Source organism: Pelophylax lessonae, assembly GCF_965119305.1.
Source record: "Pelophylax lessonae genome assembly, chromosome: 5".
Classification (NCBI taxonomy): Eukaryota; Metazoa; Chordata; class Amphibia; order Anura; family Ranidae; genus Pelophylax; species Pelophylax lessonae.
This window is the reverse complement of record NC_138772.1, coordinates 129,789,126-129,807,397: the sequence shown is the minus strand read 5'-3', so window position 1 is coordinate 129,807,397 and position 18,272 is coordinate 129,789,126. Positions and strand designations below refer to the sequence as shown.

The 18,272-nt window shown below is 41.5% G+C and overlaps 1 protein-coding gene across 2 annotated transcripts in view; it reads left to right on the top strand.

The window, feature by feature from the left end:
• The window catches only part of IGF2BP3 (insulin like growth factor 2 mRNA binding protein 3), a 165,509-nt gene that overhangs the window by 63,193 nt on the left and 84,044 nt on the right, over positions 1-18,272 (top strand). Inside the window, exons 1-2 of one of the 2 annotated variants that reach the window (XM_082259699.1) lie at positions 10,472-10,516; positions 10,744-10,792. In XM_082259699.1, coding sequence (XP_082115825.1) covers positions 10,494-10,516; positions 10,744-10,792 — 72 coding nt within the window. In that variant the 5' untranslated portion in view covers positions 10,472-10,493. Of the gene's footprint in view, positions 1-10,471; positions 10,517-10,743; positions 10,793-18,272 lie in introns of those variants that run through there. The other variant, XM_082259698.1, reaches the window with a different exon arrangement.

The following is an 18,272-nucleotide window of genomic DNA, read 5'->3' as shown; positions in this document are numbered from 1 at the left end:
AACTCAACACACAGCCATTAATGTCTAAACCGATGGTAACAAGTGTGTACACCCCTAAGTGAAAATGTCCAAATTGGGCCTAAAGTGTCAATATTTTGTTTGGCCACCATTATTTTCCAGCACTGCCTTAACCCTCTTGGACATGGAGTTCACCAGAGCTTCACAGATTACCACTGGAGTCCTCTTCCACTCCTCCATGATGACCTCAGAGAGCTGGTGGATGTTAGATATCTTGCGTTCCTCCACCTTCCGTTTTAAGGATGCCCCACAGATGTTCCAGGGCAGAGGATGCAGCAGAGACCCCTGGGGTCTCCCCCGCTATATCCACTCTGTAAGGGTCCTAGGATAGTGTGTCCTGCCCTGGTAGGATGGAGGGTCCCAGTATAGGAGACCCCTAGGTGCATGCCCCACTGTTTGCAGTGTGGGTATAGTGCAGGGGGGTCCCAGTGCAGAGTGCACAGCGGAGTCTACCTTAACGTGTGTCCTACCTTCAGGAGGCTGTCCCCTTGCAGAGGGTGCAGCATTGCAGAGGGTGCAGCATTGCAGAGGGCACAGGGAAGATCCTGGTAGCATTCTGTAGCTGATGGCCATTTTCCCTTAGTCTGGCCTGTTTCCGGTTGGTGGCCATGTTTATGTAGCCCAATGTCACGGGGGCCATTTCCCTTAGTCTGGCTGGTCTCCAGCTGGCAGCCATGTTTATGTAGCCTGATGGTGTCACGGGGGCCATTTTCCCTTAGTCTGGCAGACTCTGGAGATGATCAAAGCCTTGTGGGGATGCCAAAGCTCCTCCTCTTCTCAGTTTCCTCTTCCTGGGCCCTGGACCTATGAACAGACATGGCATCCATGGTGATGCTGGGTCTGAACTCTCTGCGCTCCTCTGATTAGTAGGGGGGAGTCCTTGGGGGTGGATGACATCAATAAGGGTATCATGGTGAGGGGGGGAGAGTACCTTCCTGCCATAGTCTAGGAAAAGGAATGAGCCTCGTTGCAGAAGGGGGCCCTCCTTGTCAGCACATAGAAAATTCTTTAGTGCTTCTGGAATGGAGAAAAAAGGAAATGGATCTTGCAAATCTTCCCTGGGAGGTTCCTGACATCCTTGGTCTGATAAGCCATCAGTCCGTTCATCAACGGACAAAGAACCAAACCCTCTATGGTGTTCTGATCCTTCAAATACGGCTTGCTACTAAACAAATTACCTAGAGCAGAGAGCAGGGTTATATACCAAGCAGAGGACAGCCCATGGGCGTAGCCAGGTGTTTTTTGTTCTGCCTAGTCCTACTTCTGGAGGAGGCCATATAACCCAGTAGTTATGATTTATGGAGCGCTGTTTCCGTTGAACTCTGAGAAATGGATTTTACGGTAAGTACAAAAATCCCATTATTTTTATTCTATTGATGTGTGATTTTGGTCAAATATGCAAACAATTCGATGAAACAGTCAGCCAGGGTGGAATATTATTGATTGGCTTTACATCATTATACAGAACTGGGATACTATTGAATACTATTGTTATTCGATCAATCAGTTTATGAATATACATTGTGGAATCTGGTGCGATTGATAATTTTCAATTGCAAGTTATAATCGCATCTTAAATATCGAAATCCTGATGTCTGTCAGGCATATCCTATTGAATGTGTTGTCAACTATAGATTTTATTCTTACAGGAAGATATAGTCTGAAAATAAAAAAAAATTGTTTATTGAAATGTGTATGGCCACCATTTATTTTCTGCTTTGCAGTACTACACAACAGCTGTGCTTTTACTGCTCCTGCTTACAATGTACAAAGGTTTTATACAGCTTATTATGAAAATGTGTTGTAGTTGTGTCTCGTCTAGTCAAAGGTTCACTACATAAATCAATATACAGTATGTACTTGCTGAAAAGACTGCATTTTCCCTTGAATGTGGTGTGCATTTGTTGGCAACAGACTTTTGTTTTAAATAATGACACTTGAAGGAGATTTAGTTTGTAATAGCAGAATAGTTGTTTAAACAGGGGGCCAGTAGATGCTGTGCAATGATCACAAAGAGATTAGCCAATTTGCAACAGGAAACACGCTGGTTATGACCACCCCACCTTCTCTCTTCTGATCATCATGGAGTCCAAACAAGAAATACAGGATGGAAATCCATTGGAGGCTGGCCCTTCCATTTCAAACTAGCCCGGCTATGATGTGTAGTAAATTCCAAGCTCCTAACTTTTCAAGTTCTTCCTCATTTTAGAGCTAAGCCAACGTAGAAAACCTGCTGTAGGTTTGATAAGGAGGGGCGTGTGGGTGACATCACCAATACAATCCTTGAGCCTTGTATTCATTAATAAAAATACAAGGCTTTTTCTGAATGGCAGAGCAGCACTCAGTCTCACTCTTAAATTCCAGAAGCAGACTGGAAGTCTCCCGTACTGCTGCCAAAACACAGCACTGCTTACTGTATGTAGCTAACGTTACTACAGTTAAATACAGCAGCCACATTGTTCTGTATTGCAAATGGTTCATTTGGGTCAGCTTGGTCCAAATTATCTATTTTGAAGTGAAATTAAACCTGGAATTCAACACTTGCCCCACACTGCAGAACTCTGTAGACCAGCTATTGGGATGGTGGTGGCCTGTCCCTGTGGGGCAATGCCATCTGGTGGATTGGGACTACTGCTCCCCCCAGTCCTCTACAAGCTGCTCCTAGACAAAATTTTCCCGGGTCCTTTCACACGGCTGCTCCGTGTGTCCGCAAATCATCCCATCCGTTTGCGGATGATTTGCGGACATAATGTAAGTGAATGGCACTGCGGGTGTCAGCGGAATACCATCCGCTGACACCCGATTTTCCTCCTTTCAGTTCTGTTCCGTTTTTACGAATGGAACAGAACCCCATTTTTTCTTCCGTGTAAAAAACGGAAAGGAAGGAAAATCGGATGTCAGCGGTGTCATCCGCTGACATCCGCAGTGCCATATACTTACATTATGTCCGCATATCATCCGCAAACGGATGGGATGATATGCGGGCACACGGAGCGGGTGACAGAAATGTCGTCCGCTCCGTGGAAAAAAAAAAAAGTCACGCAGCGGACCTTTCACACGGAGCGGCCGTGTGAAAGGACCCTTTACTCCCATTCTGTCTGTACCTCAGAACTTTCCTCCTCTCTCCAATCAGTGGCACCTGTGGACAGTCTGTAACCTAACCATCCACCCCTTTCCTCATTGCTGGAGGCCGCTTTGCAGTAAGCTCCAGCCTTTTGCTGCTCTCTGCCTGATGCCCCCTCCATCTATGCTGATGACGTGCCATCTTCCTCATTCTCAATATTTAAAATCAGTGATTGTGTAAACCATTCTGCTGACTACTCGTCGTTGTACAGGGCTATGGCAGGCTTGGCAGACGAGGAGAGCGAAGAGGACATATTAGCAGTTGTAGGCAGTTGATTGCTCTATATCTGGGAAGAGGACCTTCTGTGCAAGATGGGCCGTATACCACGGCAACCCTGAGATTGAAAAGGCAAGAGGTGCCCTGACTGTAGATGGGTGCAAAAGTACCAATTTGTTAATGCATTTTCATGGATTCAGTAAGTAAAAAAAACTATAGTGTACATCTTGTGATTGGCTTCCACGATCCTTAACATCCATTTTAATTTTTAATAAATAAAGACATGATTTTTTTTTTTTTTACGATTTATAGAATACTGTACGTTAGACTCCAGAGCAAACTTGGAATATTACCAACGTCCATGCACAGTATTTATTTATCACAATTGCCTTGCTTAACAATAAATGCTGCAGCAGATGATACTCTGGCAGAATTTGGGCTTGTCTTTAAAATGGTTGACCCACTGCATGTCTCTTAAAATGAGTGCTGAGGGGTCTGCCATCCTTTTCCAAGCTGCACTCTCTACAGCAATCGCATCCCCAAGTTTTTAAATCTTTGTGGTGCACATGCATAGAAAGATTCAACCCCACCTCCTCCCCAATAACATTGAATGATCTGCGATTGGCCACAAAGAGCTATTTCCAGCATGTTCGTATCTACAGAATGAGCTGTTGTGGTTGTCTACAGTGCTCGCTGTCACTCTTAACCCTTCAAAAGCTGATCATTAGAAAATGTTTTGTATTAATAACACTGCTCTTTAGCTCAATGTGCATAAGATCATTGTTTTATCATCACTATAATACTGACAGATGACTGAATTTGTTTCTGGTTTGGGTGAATCAGATAATTTCCTGGATTTTTCAGAGTATGTGCGTGACTGCTGTGTGGACAGTTGGTAGATCTGTCAATCCCAGCAATTGGGCTTCACTAATTCCAAGAAAAAAAAAATGCTGCGAGTTGGATGATATAGGGTTCATATGCTGAGAAAACTTTGATTCCTGAAAATCGGAGAATCATGATTTGCAGATCAATGTGATTACAGTACTGTGCACTACAGAAACATTTTCAGTACAGCTGTCTTTTCAGTATGGTTAATCCTAAAAAAGCACGGATCTGAGCTGAATATTCGAGGGAGCACCAAGGCATCCTCAATGGAAATTGACCATGTGTGAAGCAGGTATAGTGTTCTAGCGCAGAGAGCCTGCAAAAAATAAATTTATTTTACTTGCTTTTTAAATGCATTCTGCATTTAGGCAATGGAAAATCTGTGGCTTTGTCACTTTTTAGCAGAAAGTTACTGTATATGAAATAGTGTGGAATCTGGACATCTCGTATGTGCTCTGTCCCTGGAAGCTGCAGATAAATATGGCTGTGCACATGGAATTTTGCGTTTCGCTGAACGTTTTCAAATAGGGGGAGAATGTGTGTCTTTCCCCCTTTATCCCATGACCAGGTCAACTTGGAGCCCACACAGGGCTTTTCACATTGCTCTTGTGGCCAAATAGGTTGGTGAAGGCACAAGAAAGGTGCACATCAGTGGGAGGTTTGGGGTATGTAGATATTAAGTGAAAAATGGGTAAAAGTTTTTTTTTTTTTTTTTTAATTTGCCAGGCTTGCTGAGCAGTTTCTTTAACACATACACATTAGATTTATGTAGGGTTTCATGAAGATATACAGTATAATATTCTGTCTGACTTTGTCATCGTAATTTGTCCACGCAAAAATTAGATGTAGTTAGGTTGCTTTTATACTGAATGGTTAACAGACAAAGTATAGGTGTAAAAATGCTTGCAAGTCATAACTGACACATTGAAAACTAGTACATTAAAAAAACAAAAATGCTTTCAGGTTCACTTCAAAAAATCGAATTAACAGGTGTACAGGTATTTACTGGGTCAGTGTGAACTGCAATACTATGCAATAATCTAGACAAGACCAATCCAAGTCAAATTAGCTAGAATTATTCTTGTTTTTAGATTAGATTATTATTCTTTCTAATTTAAATGAACATGGCAGTATAGAAATATTCTGGGTATATGGTTAGGAGCACCTAATACAAACTTCCACCCTGCTTAAAATTACTAAAAAATGTTAATTTATATACATCTGATACAGACAACACATCCTGGAGGAGAAAATGACTCCCACCTTTTTCTGGGCTTGAACAAAGACCTGTGCAGATGAAATGACCTAGACAGCATGATTTGAGGCTAGATTTAGGTTAAGCCTGGTACACACTAGTAGTGATTTTTTTTTTTTTTTTTCCCAGTGGGCTGAAAGAGAAAAAAAAAAAAAACACCTAAGAGCTCAGGAGGAGCTGCTGTACTAACAATCTAATGTTCAGCTATCTCCTCCCCCCCCCCCCCCCCCCGCCAGAACAACTTCAAGATCCAATCGGCAGACCTTTTTCGGTCATGCATCTTCGACAGAAGCTGGCTGAACATCCGGCTTCTGTTGGACCAGATGCCGTCTGAACATGCGGCTTTTGCCGTACACACGGGCTGAATGTTGACCGGTTTCTATTAAACCGGCAGATGACGCCCGATATTTTGCTCATGTGTACTAGGCTTTAGTGTGAACCTAAATTATGTTATTTCATCCCCCCCGCCCCCCAACGCATTGGTTGTATCAGATGTTAACAAATAACATTTTTAAAACTGATTCCAAAAAAGATAGAGGTTTGTACTGGGTACTCCTAGCCACATAGCCATAAGTTGTCCATTTAGCAATTTGACTTTAATGACCAGAGAGGCAGAAGCCTTGACTCCGAATCATTTGCCTTCCTTGAACTCTATACTCCAGCAAGAAAAACACACTTTTTATTACTTTTTGATCTGAATTAATCTCTACTCCTATTGGTCAGCGCTATCACACACATGTTGGTATAGAAATGTGACTGCTGTATTTAAAGCTAAACATGGGCATAAGCAAGTGGCATGTGTAATCCTGCTTGAATCTTGGCATGCTTGGTGTATTTCTCCCAGGTCTGTGCAATAATCCAGTGTGAAACTTTGCCTCTGTGCAGGAGCTTTTGTTTAGTAAAGACCAGTCCCTTCCACTCTCTTTATTTTTGTGCAGAGTGACTGGTCTTGTCTACGCCCCTCCTGTAGTACTGGTCTTGTCTACGCCCCTCCTGTAGTACTGGTCTTGTCTGCGCCCCTCCTGTAGTACTGGTCTTGTCTACGCCCCTCCTGTAGTACTGGTCTTGTCTGCGCCCCTCCTGTAGTACTGGTCTTGTCTACGCCCCTCCTGTAGTACTGGTCTTGTCTGCGCCCCTCCTGTAGTACTGGTCTTGTCTGCGCCCCTCCTGTAGTATGTCTGCAGACAGCCCTTAGTGAGTGTAGCTAGCTGGGTCCCTCATACAGCTCTGCTCTATGTACAGGCTGCGTGCAACATAGTGAAGTCACTGCTACATTTCAAAAGCATTTGGTGCACATTTTAGGCTATTAAAGAATGTTTACATGAAAGTTTTTGTGCCCATAGTTCACCTTTAAAGTGATACTAAAGTCTAACATAATAATTATAATAGCAAAATGATTACTATTTTTACCTTTTTTTTTTTTTTTTACCTGCTCTGTGCAATTATTGCTGAGAAAGGTCCTATTCCTCCTCTTCTGGCAGTTCTCTGAAAGGGCTGTCAGCTTATTTCTGTTCCCAGGTGCCTCCTGCAGCAAGCTGTAATGAGGCACCTGTACATGCGTGCTTCCAAGCCAGGCGGTGTGTGCCCACAGACAAACGCAGCTTCGGTAAGCCACGCCTCTGCTCCCTCCTCCACATGAGTTTGACTGGCAAGAGCCCATTGCTCCGCTCACCTGAAATCTCCGCTACGTTTCAGTGAAAGTAGAAAGTTAGGGAAGTTTTGGTGGAGCCAGAGATGTCAATGGTGACGTGTAACTAAGTATGTGTTTTTACGTGGGTAGAACCAGTAGTGGGGTAGAGAATGCATTCCGGTAAAAAAGGTTTAGACTTTAGTACCACTTTAGGATTGACCCCAGATCAGGAAAAAAAAAATCAAATGGCAATACTTTTGTTTTTATATGTACGGGTTCTTCTAAAGCAGTGTTTCTCTCCTTTTCCAGTCAAGGCACCTTTTTAAATGATGCAAGATCTTGAGACCCCATTCTAAAATGTAAAAAAACAAGAATTTTAACATAAAAACATTAAACCACAGCGCAACTACAATACCACTATATATAAAGTACATCAAGTGTGCAAAACACCATAACTAGCTATTACTAGTCCCATCAGTTGGAAAAAGTGCTTATGTGCACCAAGTACACTCAACAGGAAGTGGATATGTAGCTAACTGAGCAGATATTCATCCGTGCTTGACTACTACCTATGTTCGCTGAGTGACCGTGAATCTTTGTCTTTGGGAACGCCTTGTGGGAGGGGCGAAACGCGTCAATGCAGATTCCGATTCCTCAGTGACGGACTGTCCGGCTGACATTGGAACGCACACAAAGTGTGGACTCCACGCCTGCGCCTGGAAAAGCTGAGTACACGCCTGCCTCTTTGCACTTATATATACTGCGAAAGTGTAATTTTTCTATGCGCATGGTAAATAAAAGGAACATATTATGCTATTTTCGATCCTTTTCTCTTCCATTTATGAGTTATGATCTTGTAAGTACCCGCAGGAAGGGACCCAGTTTCCACTTACCAGGCCAAGCCTGTTAGACCCACATGCAATATTGCTAAGGGGTCCACGATGTCTGGTAAGTGCAAGCACTTTTGTGGTGTGAAGCACTGATCACTGTGTGGGAATCATAAAAAATTATAGGACAGGACCTTATCAGTTTGGCACGGAAGCACTTTATTTTTCTGCGGACTATCACTGGCCACTTGCTTGTTTTATTACTGGATTTAATTTTGCACATAAACGTTAATGCCATTTGTACGGACATTCACTGGCCACTTGCTTGTTTATAATATTTGACCAATTTTTTCACATGTAAGTTTAAATGTTTTTGTATTTTAAATATTATTTAAATTGTCACATTGTGCATGTGAATGTAATTGGTGCACATAAGCACTTTGTCCAACTGATGGACTAGTAATAGCTACAGGTATGGTGTTTTGCACACTTAATGTTGTACTTTCTATATAGTGGTATTGTGGTTGCGCTATGGTTTAATGTTTTTATAATTTTCACTGTGTGAATAACGGCAACAAACACGTTTTTTAAAGTGAGAAGCACACATGCACATAGTGTTTTTTTTTTTTTTTTTTTTTTTTTTTTTTTAATGTATTTATTTTTTATACGGTTAATAAAAACCTTTAACAGAATCCAGCAACATTCATATATGTAGGACACCAAAAGTTATGGTGTCCTAATGGAAATGTATGCTTCCAAAGCAAATACACTGTTGCACACTGGTACTGGCTAGTATTCCAGCGTTTCTTACCTCCCTCAGTTTGTCGCCGTCACTCTGCTAATGTGACCCCAGTAGTCACTGAGAGGGGCAGAGGCGGGTCAAAAAGGATGCTGTGCAGGTGCCTGACGTTCTCCTTATCACATGGTGATGTCATTGGTTGTTAGGACGCCAGCAGCTAGAAGGTTGTAATGGTGCACAGTGAAAATTTGTGGCTTTGCGACTATATGGCAGATTTGATCCACCTGGTGGCTTGTATCCAATTGTTGGGTCATTTTTACGAATTTTGCGAAGGTTTGCTAGGTTTAAAAAAGGCTGTTATAAATTAAGCCAGAAAGCCTTAAGCCAGTTCAGCAGGGACTGGCCAAGATTCGATCCATCTGTGGGCAGGTTTGTTGTACGGACGTCAATCTATCGATCGACTTCACTGTTACCAGCCTGTCAGATTTTTTTTTTTTTTGCATGCGATTGCTGCTAGCCGCTAGCTGTGATCATTGCGTTCTGCCAGCAGGGAAGGCTCATTGCCTGCAGGACATAACACTGCTGTGGGGGGGAGGGGGAGATTTAGACAATTTTCTTTACAGCAAACCTTTGATTGTAGTAAAGAAAATTGCATCTATGGCTTGCTTTATTTTTCTATTGAATACATAAACTGGTAACATTCTGTGTGTTCTCTGAATTTTATTTACATTTTTAGAAAAGTTCAGGCTCCGTTCACATGTAGGCGTTTTGGGGAGTTTTTCTGCTCTAGGATCAGCTCTCAAAATGCCCAACAAGACGAATCCTATTCATTTCAATGGCCCCTGTTCACATCTGAGCGTTTTGACGCTGTGAGCAAAACGCTCAAAGTACATGAGTTTCTTTTTGGGCAGATTACAGGCGTTTTCCATTGGTCTCTATTCAATCTAAAAACACCTGTAAAAACGCCTGGTAATCGCGGTAAAAAAACGCGTGAAAACGATACGCTCAGGTGTGAATGTAGCCTTAAAAAAGAAAAAAAAACTGCTTGATGCTCTGGTGGAAAGACCATTGAAATGGCTGTCGCTGTGTGCTGATACAGCACTTTTTTTTTTTTTTTTTTTTTTTTGGGGGGGGGGGGGGTTTATATTACTTTTGAATATGTGTTTGGCTTTTTATTTCACTGTAAAAATTCACTGCATTTTGCCTGCAGTACCCTGTGCAGGTAAAACCTGGTATTTTACCAGGATTATTTCTCTGCTGAGATCTTTTTGGAGTGAAATGTGTTTTAGACGGTTCCTATCCCTATCAGGGGATACTTGTGAGTGATGGAAGTAGGAGCTAAGTTTTTATTTTATTGCAAGCCCTACTGCCTGGACATGTCACCATGCTGTCTGCCCGGTTCCAAATCGTGTGTTTTTTTTTTTTTTTTTCCAAGGGTACAATCTGAAGTAAAAACCTTTTTCTGTATATATTTACCGTGTGCATTCTTGGGAATCCCAGGGAGTATGTGGCATTTCAGGCATTTGCTTGTTCATCCTTTAAACACGCTGCAGCAAGCGCTTCACCACCACAAATGTTTGGCTGTTCGTTCCTTAGGATAAATATCTGTTTTTGTAGAGTCCCTTAACCAGTGCCCTGCCAGATGTGAGTCATTTGCATTGTTCATGCCAGCGTCCCTCCCCCGAAGTGGATATCCTATACAAGAAAGTTTCAGAAAAGCATGTTGGGAGAGCAAGTTTCCCCCTCCCTGCTGAAAATGCAGTGAGCTAATTGAATGATTTCAACTTCAAAGACCAGGAATGATAGGAATTCCCCAGCAATTGTATGTGATTAGTTAGCTCATAGCCAGTTAGAGCTCATGTAGTAGTGCAGTAGATGACTGAATCTGATTTCAGAGTAAAGATTCTTGGGATGTCGACTCCCAGTCGTCGTCCATGCTGCAGGCTTCCCTTGTGTATCTGTAAAGGGGTCTTTTAATGCCGACTAGAATCAATGATATGGCTTTTGTATATTATCTGCTCTCATGCAATGTTTTCTTTCTGTTTTCAGAAGTCGGAAGCTACAGATCCGAAATATACCGCCTCATCTGCAGTGGGAGGTATGCACTAATTTTCAGATTTTAAAGTTTTGACTTTTATTGAAGTTGTGGCATTCCTTTACATTACTTTTTCCCGTATTGATGTTTCGGTATCTGACCGAGACCAGAGTTTTTTTTAAGTGGCTTAAAGCCTATCTCTGGCACCCGTTTTACTAATACGTGCCTGTCTGAGCCTTGTTTTTAGAGTGTTCTACATGCGATGGTGTCAAATGCTGACCAGAACATATTTACACAATAAATCTTTCTTCTTTTTTTTTTTTAATTTTAGAACTATAACTTACAGTGACTTTTTTTTCTTGCTTTTTTCCAAGGCATGCTCATACTTTTATCTTGTGATATATTTTCATAGGTTGAAAAATGTTTTTTTGTGTTTTTTCTTTGACTTAATTTAAGCAAAATTATTCAAAATTGCAAAAGAAAATCTGAATGCCCATTCAGTTTGCGATATTGTGGCATTGCAATAGCTGGGTGGTTGTTTCTAGCATGTCTTGCGTTTTTTGTATACACAATATAGCTTACTTTTTAAATCTTGCTTCAAGAAAGGTATTAATCCAAGGTGCAACTAATAGGTTTTTCAGAATTTAAAAAATAAAAACTGTTTTAGTGCATGCGTGTTTTTTTTTTTTTTTTTTTTGTGGAAAATTTTAAACTGTAAATTGGATAAGATTGAGGCACTGATGCTTTTGTGAAAGTGGACTCTGTACATGCAATCCTTGCATACCTAGACATAGCTACAGAAATGTGTAGTGGCCAACTCCTTCTTTTTTTTTTTTTTTTTTTCTCTTTTTTTTTATCTTAATACATATGCTGATATTTAGCTTTAGATTCCACACAAATTCAAATGTGGGTGCTATATAATTATTTTTATAATCTGGCAATTCATTCTTTGCACTGTTAAAATAGTTTAAGTGCAGAAAAAACAGTAGATCCTGCTAGAAATCAAGTGAACTTATAACTTGTGTTCTGTTCTCTTGTATTCTCTTACCTTCCCTTTGGTTTGGACATGGGTAGAGGGGGAAGTGTTCAGTAATCCTAATGTCCTTTATGGCAAAGGGTGATGACGCTGCAGGCTCCTCCACAGATACAGTATAGCATAGCTCCCAACTGTCCCTGATTTTAAAGGGACTGTCCCTGATTTGGAACAAAGTCCTTCTTTCCTCCTCATTTTGGTCTGGTCTATATAGTTGTATATAAAATGCACTTTTTATCTTTCAAAAAATCTTTCCCAGTGCTAAACCTTTCATCCAATTTCTAAATTCCAAAAGCCAGTATAAAGGGAATAGTAGTGGTAAAAAAAAAAAAAAAAAAAAGTGTGCGTTTAACTAATCTTTTTCTTTTTTTGTATAGTTTTTGTATAATTTTCCTTTAAGGGGGCGTGATTGGGTGTGTGTCCTATGCCTACATACTTTTGCTAACAGGGGTCCCTCCGTTCCGCTCTAAAAAAGTTGTGACCTACAGTGTATTACATTTCTCTTCTTTGATTTAGATACCAAAGTTGCTATAATCAGATAACTTTTTCTCAGTGACATGGGGTCTGCCATTGCTGACTTTCAATTGAGAATGAATTACCTGATTATCTTTAGAGCCAACAGTTCTCAACAGTTCTGTGAGCCACTGACCTGGAACTGCTGTAAGTGAGGGTAACCCCTTACCTGTACAATAGTTCTGGAACAGTGCCTCATCAGAGAAGCCAGAGTGGGTGAATGTTACAGCCAGGAAACTTTTCTGCTCAGAAGACTGGCCAGCAGTGGCAGGGTCCAAATGTGTCTATCATTTGCTTTATAGTGTAACTTTAACATTTGGCATTCTAAATTCTTTCTAGATTTTAAGGTGCATATGTTTTCCCTGCAAAGATTTTGCCCATCTCTTATTCTAATATCCTGGGATTTTTTTGTAAGCGAACCCTACAAATTTTTTCTTTGTCGTGCAGTTTCCATTGATTCCTTTGGAAAATCTGCTAGGTGGCCAATAAGGTCATAATGCTGGTGTTGTTTTGTATTTTATTTTATGGAATATAAAGAGCAGATCCTTACAGAGGTACCATGAAGTTTAGGTGAGGGCAGAACCCCTTCTCGGCTATATCAGGGGGACCGATAATGCTGCCCCTGTGCTCCTAATTATGTTTTAAGTAATGTTCAATGTAAATATTTATCCAATTCTAGCAACATTATATCTGTATTCATCTTCCTGCAATCTCTGGATCATGTAACAAATGGGAAGCAGAGGGCGCAAGACCTCATTCATAGCTGCAGCAGGCGGGCAAACTGGGTAACTTTGTGTAGAGTTCTTGATGTCCCTGTTTACAAAAAAAAAAAAAGATTAGAGGATGTCAATTAAAAAATCCCCAACTTCTTATAGATGTAAAGTCTTGTGTTTGGGTTTTTTTTTTACCAGCTATACTTACCACCTCTGTGCAGTGGTTCTGCACAGGGCAGCTCGGATCCTCCTTTTCTCAGGTCCCTTTTCACTGCTCCTGGCCCCTCCACCCTGTCGAGTGCCCTCACAGCAAGCAGCTTGCTATGGGGCACCCGAGCCGAGTCACAGCTCCGTGTGTCCATTCAGACCCGGAGCTGCCATTTGGCTAACTGACTTTTAACAGCAGTGGTAGCCAATGGTGCTGCTGCTGTGTGTCAGCCAATCAGGAGGGAGAGTCCCAGACAGCCCAGGGAGTCATGGACATCGCTGGATAGAGATGGGGCTCAGGTAAGTATTAGGGGTGCTGGGGCGGCTGCTACACACAAGGCTATTTATCTTAATGCATAGAATGCATTAACATAAAAAACCTTCTGATTTTAAAACTCCCTAAAATATAGTTCTGTAGTATGAAAGTGTACCTGCTGCCTTTAAAAGTGGAGAGTTGTATGCCTCCTAGGACAAGGGCATTCAGAGAAGCCTAGTGTGTGACAGGAGACAATCGCATTACAAACTCACCTAAAGCCGCGTTTTTTCAAAGACGTTTGGGCACATTTACACGTGCTCAGGCATGTCAAGATTTTAGGTGCACATTGATTTCATTGGCCAAAATATGAATTTTTCTTCTGGCTAGTAAAATGAATAAACACTCAAGCCTTGCCGCCTAGTGTTTTTAAAAGCATTTTGATGCATTTACACGTTTAGGTAGGTTGGGTGTTTTTTCTGCCCAAATGCTCTTCTCCTGAATGGTGATTTTGGTGCATTCAAATTTCTGCCCCTGAACTCCCCGCCTCTAAACACTGTCTGCATAGGCCACATAGGCTAACAGAGGCATATAGGGCAGGGAAAAAAAAAATTGTCAAGCGTCTGTAAAACGGGCATTTGACAGATGCAGTGTGCATGAGGCCTTGGCTGTGTTTTTTCATTTTTGTTCTTTTTATCATTTTACTATAACATTGCTAAACTTGATTGAAAGGGTTAACCAAGCATGCAGATCCTTGTATGTCTGACTCATTGCATGCATGAGTAAATCATTCATCAGATTTCCTGGCATAGGCTGACCTAAAATCTTGGTCATACTCCCTCCCTGGAAGCCATGGCGTTATTCAAGATGGCCATTGTTGTAACAAACATTTTAATTATGTTTTTTGTGATGTCCTCAGACTTTTTATAACCTTGATTTGGAGATCTATATATATAAAAACAATTGCATGCCAGAAATTTAGAAGGGAATATCTGGAATGGCATGTTGTATAGCTTTAATGAAATGCTGCCTCTTCTGTACCTGTGAAGCTGGAGCTCTAATAAGGCCATCCGCTTTGGCAGAAGAGCAGACCCAGCACCTGGATCTCTGCTCACCTTCCTTTCTGTGCAGGAAGACAGAACTTCACTCTGTAAACACGCTGGGGCTGCATGCTTGTGTGGTGTGTGTAATTCCCCTGCGGGGGCGCCATTCCACCTATTAAAATGGGGGCATTTTCTACTCCCACTGACCACTGTGCGCCCCCAAACAATTTGTTAGACCATAAATGAACCCTTATTTTAAAATGTCTGGAGGCCGCTGATTCATGGCCATCACCCTTTCTACACAATTATTAAAAATAAAAATGTATGCAAAAAAACAGTAACATTCCACTTAAGTTGCTTTACACTTTTCCCAGTAAATACCGGGTTGATGTGACCTCTAAATGTAATAGGTTTAACATGCTTTTTCATGATTCCTGCATCACCTAATAGCTATCCCTTTTCCAGCTTTCTGCCGCTTCTGTTTTTAACATGATTCTACAGCAAGAAATAAAAGCCCTAATGGTTTAGTATTCCAAATGTTATTAATAGGAGACTTTTAACCCTTGCAAAAAGTCTGTTTTTAAATGCTAGGTGATTTAATCCAGATAGGTAAGCAAGGGATCAGAGTATTCTCTACCATGTGAAGTTGGTCATATCAGACGGCCTGCGGTATTCAAACCAAGAGGGCCCAGATTTGAGGCTTGCCCAGGGCCCCAATTTATCTAAACCTAGAATTATTGGCCACATTAAAGCAAGAAAAAATAAAAGCAATTGCTGGCAGTAATTCAGATTCCCCGCCCCCCCCCCCACCCCCTTCCCCCTTTGGAGTGTTTATGCAGCAATGCTAGACCTCTAGCCAAATGCAATTTAATGCCAAAGTCTGCAGAGAGAAAGCAGACCCTCTTTATTTTACCTGTATTGAACGACTGGACTGCTTCATCAACGTGGGAGTTTTAAAGCCCCTGGTGACATTAAACGTCTGTGCTAGTTTTCTGTACACATGTGGCAATCTGCAACATGACAACAGTGGGATCCTATCTCCTGATCTTTCATTATTGGCTGCTCTTCTTGTTGGTTTACACCAAACTTGGCAAATGAAACACATACTTGATGTATTTTTTTCTTCTCCCATTACCGCACAAATGGAACATTTTATTAATGTTCATGCTAGGTTGGCCTTTAACGTTTTTCACTTTCTGGTGTACGCTTTACTCTGCCCACCAAAAAGAATTCTGGTCTATTCTTGAGAAAATAGTAAAAGTAAACTCTTCTGATTATACATATAGAAATTTTATGAGCTGAATTGCTGTTGTTGTCTTGTGATGTCCATAAGCTCCTCTTTCAACTGTTGCTTGGTAGCAGTTGGTAACATGCAAAATAAGGCTCCATTCACACTAGCCCTTTTCTTTTGTTAAAGTGATCATACATTTTCAGATTTATTTATTTTTTAAATTCAAAATAACAAACGTGTTCTACTTACTTGCTCTATGTAGTGGTAGCACAGAGCAAACTCGATCCTCCTCTTCTTGGGTCCCTCTTAGATGCCCTTCCCTGTTGAGTGCCCCCACAGCAAGCAGCTTGCTGTGGGGGCACTGAGCGGCATCCCTGTGTCCATTCAGACACAGAGCCGCGACCCAGCCTTTTCCCTTTCGCTCTGCATTGGCTGACTGTGACAGCAGGGGGAGCCAGTGGTGCCCCTCTTCTGTCTCAGCCAATGAGGAGGGGAGTCCCGGTCAGCCATGACACTCCTGCAATATCGCTGGATCCAGAGGGACCTCAGGTAAGTATGAGGGTTGTTGCACACATAAGGCTTTTTATCTAAATGCATAGAATGCATTAAGATAAAAACCTTCTGCATTTACTATTACTTTAGTCTAGAAAAAACACTGGAAAAAATACTGGATAGAAAACGCTAGTAATGGCTTTTTGTAGTAGCAATTAGGAGCGTTAGCATTTAAAAAAAAAAAAGCTCAAAAAAACTCTATTAGTAGTGTTTAGGAGCATTTAGCAGCATTTTAGGAGTGTTTCTGCTGGAAAAACACTGCAAGAAATGCTCCAGAAAAAATCTCTGCTCCTAGACGCTGAAACTCAAATGCTAATAAAGTAGTGTGCATGTTTAAAAAAAAAACACTAGTGTGCATGTAGTCTAAAGAAAGCCTGGGAGAAATAGGCGAGTTTGTCAAGTCTGGACTACCTTTCAGTATATTTTTATTGATTTATTTTTTTTCCCCCTCAAGTTGGAAGTTGGACCAGATGTGTTAGTTGCTGAACCATGCAGAGGTTAGGTTAAAGTAAACCTCGTGAGAGAAATAAAATGCAAGGTCTGCTATTATTTTCCACCCCCTGAAAATTGCGTTTGCCTCCATGTCTAACCCATTACCCCTATTAGCCCTAATTCCATTACCTAAATGCTTTGTCTTCCCAAGACAAGTATTCATATTGAGGAAAGTCATAAAGTCCTCATTCGTGTTCTTGTTCCAGGTCAGTATGTAAAAAAAAAAAACGATCGGCTTACTCTATTTGTGAACATGGAGATGAAATCCTAAGATTGCGTGGCTTCTAGGAGGCCCTTTTATATGTATGTCTTGCTTCCTGTTTTCACAATAAAGTTGTAATAGTAAACATTACATTTTCCTTAAGACCCCGTTCAGACTGCATGCGACACGACTTGGTGGGGCGACCTGTGAAGTCGCGGTGCACAGCATGCACCGCGACCTCGGCACGACTTGCACGGACTTCATATAATTGAAGTCAATGCAAGTCGCCTCCAGGTCGCCCAAAGTAGTACAGGACCCTTTTTCTAAGTCGGAGCGACTTGTGTCGCTCCTATTAGAACGGGTCCTGTACTATTCAATGGCAAGCGACCCACCGCGACTTGTCAGGCGACCAAGTAAGTCGCGCTAGTGTGAATGGACCCTAAGTTTTACTAAAGCCATAACCTAAAAAACCATCAAATGATGTATTACATGCAGTTCATACTCACTCAGTCACTATAAGATACATTTTCTGTTTTCTGCAAAAAAACTGGTTGATTCAGCTGTTCTGTCTTCCCCCTTTTTACCGTCGAAGTTCCCAGTTCAGCTAGGGATTTTGCAGAGCAGTATTGGCAGCTCTGCACATGCTCAGTGAGTTTCTATTCTATGCTGAGCATTTCCTCCCTATCTCACATCTGAGCACCCCATGTGACTATAGAGTCACACATGTGACGCATACACACTGGTAAATGACAGCCCACTCCCTCCCTCCTCCTCCATGCCCACTAACAGGCTAAACACAATGGGCTGTTACATGTAGATTATAGGGGCTTCACCTTCCTGTTATTTTAAGACACAGGCTGGAGAGGTGTGACAGCCTGTGACTGGCAGAAATCCGCCCCACTATGTTATTACCAAAATTTTTTTGATTTATTATATGTACTCGTATGACAATTTTAAAAAACGTTTGATCCCAATTATTTTTTACTCTGTACCCCAGTCTGTATTTTTTTTTTTTTTTTTAGCTTTGTACATGTGACCAGCAGCTCCTCCTGTCTGTTTTCCTGCATGCAGGCTGGGAAAGAGCTGGGTCATGTGACCGTTTGTATATCGATTAGGAGAAAGGTGCTTGGAATCTATTTATTTTTTTTTTGCTAAAATTAGTGCCTTCATCCACATGGAGAACAAGAAGGGACAATGTAAATTAAACAGTGTGTGTTTAGTATCCCTTTAAGAATTTAGGTCCATGTAGGGGAACATCCTACTCAGATTCTAAAGTCTTTATACCCAAATTGAGTTGTTTCTGA